The 2,542-nt window shown below is 28.6% G+C and overlaps 2 protein-coding genes across 2 annotated transcripts in view, besides 2 other annotated features; both read left to right on the top strand.

Moving 5' to 3' along the window:
• The window catches only part of EDI_085050 (uncharacterized protein), a gene marked incomplete at both ends in the record, with an annotated part of 1,223 nt that extends 202 nt beyond the window's left edge, over nt 1-1,021 (top strand). Inside the window, one exon of the mRNA XM_001737918.1 lies at nt 91-1,021. Within this exon, the coding sequence (XP_001737970.1) occupies nt 91-1,021 (931 nt within the window). The remainder of the gene's footprint in view (nt 1-90) is intronic.
• Nucleotides 1,022-1,050: 29 nt separating this feature from the next.
• Nucleotides 1,051-1,125: a sequence feature (AT_rich).
• Nucleotides 1,126-1,225: 100 nt separating this feature from the next.
• Nucleotides 1,226-1,257: a sequence feature (AT_rich).
• A 54-nt stretch (nt 1,258-1,311) lies between these two features.
• Nucleotides 1,312-2,542, top strand: part of EDI_084940 (uncharacterized protein) — a gene marked incomplete at both ends in the record, with an annotated part of 3,372 nt that continues 2,141 nt past the window's right edge. Inside the window, one exon of the mRNA XM_001733354.1 lies at nt 1,312-2,542. This exon is cut by the window's right edge and continues 2,141 nt beyond it. Within this exon, the coding sequence (XP_001733406.1) occupies nt 1,312-2,542 (1,231 nt within the window).

The following is a 2,542-nucleotide window of genomic DNA, read 5'->3' as shown; positions in this document are numbered from 1 at the left end:
AGAAAATTGTGAAATAACTCAATCTCAAATTAATTGTTTAACTGAATCTATTAAAGAAAGAAAAGACTTTAATTATTGTGATTCTGGAAGAAGAAAACACGTCACTTATGGACTTGCTATTGGATACCCTTTTGCTGTTTTATGTTTAGCTGCTGTAAATCTTGGACTTGGAAGAAGAATTCCAATTATCAATATTTTCTTATCACCCTTTGTTTTTGCATCACTAGTTGTTATGTGTGATAGAATTATTTGTAAAAAAAATGATTTTGAAGTTATTGTTTCATCAGGGATCTTTTTGTCAGCACTCTTACTAGAGTTGATTATAATATTTATAACACGTATCTTTTATAGAGACACAGACTTTTATAACAGAGTATTTGCTGCGCATAGTATTTTAATGGAATTATGGAATGGGAATTTCAATCACAATCTCCCTGATATTTTGAATAGATACATCTCTGGAAAACCAGAAGGAAATGTGTATGGAGAATCTTATCATTATATTAGTAAAATATTAGATAAAAAATCTAATGGTGAATACCAACAGATTGATGAAGAAGAAAATGATTACTCAAAATTACTTACAAAAACTACCTTTAAAACAACTCAAAGAATTTCTTATAAAAGTTGGGAAAAAAATACTACTAAATTACCTAAATTACCTACTAATTCAATGCTAAGAGTTACAATAGAAGAAGGTATTAGACTTTCCCCAGGTACAGTTCAAGCTCAAAACGAAGTGTATGATAAAATTACTACAATCTGTAAAAATAAAGATACAAATTATAGTGTTACAATAAATTGGGAAACTCCATTCATTTATAAAAACTTTTATGTAGTGCAAAGTAGATTCTTAGACTTCTTATTAAGTTGGAAAATCTTCGGACTTTTGTATGTATTTTCAATGGCAGTTGGATTAAATTTATTGATGGACTGTATTTGGAGATTCCTTGAAACGCCATTTAAATTCAGAATGGAAAAAACAGTTTCTGTAGACAATGATTTACCAATGAAATGGTAATTTTTATCATCATCTATAAGAGATTTTTCTTTAATAATATCTAGTTATATAAAACATAAAAATATTTTTTTAATTTTAGAGTAAAAAAAAGAATATTAAAAATACGATAAATGAAACCATTTAAATAAAAATAAACAATTCCAAAATCGATAAAAGAATTAAAAATAGTAAGTATTCAAAGGTGAATGATCAGTGAAAATTTCCAAAAAAAAATAATAGTAAATAATTTATTAAAAGAACCAATGAAACTAAGAAAAAAAAATCTAAAATTAATTATTGTTAAAAAACAAATGGTAGTTATCATATTCATTGGAATATTTATTGTTCAATCTTTGGCTGAGTGTGATTGTTTACATAAAATTTCTGATAACCATTGTACCCAATGTCCTGAAGGTTGTTTTCTTCAATTAGAAGATAATAAAGATACTGGTATCCCTTCATTAATATGTAAAAAAAGTAGCACTACACTAGAAAATTGTGCTGTTCCTGACAGTGGTGTTTGTATTAGATGTGATCCAGGATATAGGTTAAACGGTAATTTATGCGTTAAATGTGTAGAAGGATGTAATTATTGTAATTCTACACATTGTTACCAATGTGGTCAAAAAAGTGATGGTACACAGCTTTATCTTTCTACTGATGAAAAATCATGCGTTGATTGTTCATTACCAGAAAATGATGAGGCATGTGGAAGATGTCCAGCTGGGAAATATTTTGATATAAAAAATAAAGTGTGTACTGAATGTATGGAGAATTGTGCATTATGTACTGACCAATATAATTGTTATCAATGTAATAACTATAAATTATTAAAAAAGAATGATGGAACAGAAAGCAATCCAGATGAATGTATTTCTATTAATAATTGTGCTGATTTGAAAGAAGACCATTGTGAACGATGTAATGATGGATATAGATTGGAAGCTGGTAATTGTGTAGAATGTGGTGGTCATTGTAAAGTTTGTTACAAAGACAGTGATAATCAAAATCATTGTACACAATGTGAGAAAGGTTTTGTTCTATATAAAGGTACATGTTCAAATAAAGAATCAATATTTTGTGAAGAAGGGTCTGACACTTATGGGTGTTTACAATGTATTCATGGTTATTTCTTTAATTCTGATTTAGAATGTCAAAAATGTAGTGCAGAATGTGGAAGTTGTGTTAGTGAAGCTACACACTGTCTTTCATGTGCTGATGATTATTATTTTGATAACACAGGTTGTATTAAGAAAGACGATCATTGTGCTCTAGCTGATCAAGCAGGATGTAAAGAATGTAAAAATGATTTAAGTGCTGAAGGACAGAAAACACGAGGTTATTATGTTCCAACTGGAAAACAAAGATGTGAAGAGTGTGCTGAACATTGTAAATTATGTGAAGGAAAAGCAAATCATTGTACTGCATGTACAACTAATTATACTCTCAAGAGAGTTAGTGGTGATGAATTTGATGAAGAACATTCAGAATGTGAGTACATGGATGATAATTGTATTTCAACAGAAATGGGATATTGTACTG

Source organism: Entamoeba dispar, genomic scaffold (genome assembly GCF_000209125.1).
Source record: "Entamoeba dispar SAW760 scf_1105229460949 genomic scaffold, whole genome shotgun sequence".
NCBI classification, from domain to species: Eukaryota; Evosea; order Mastigamoebida; family Endamoebidae; genus Entamoeba; species Entamoeba dispar.
The sequence above is the reverse complement of the archived record's forward strand: the minus strand, read 5'-3'. Positions and strand labels throughout refer to the sequence as shown.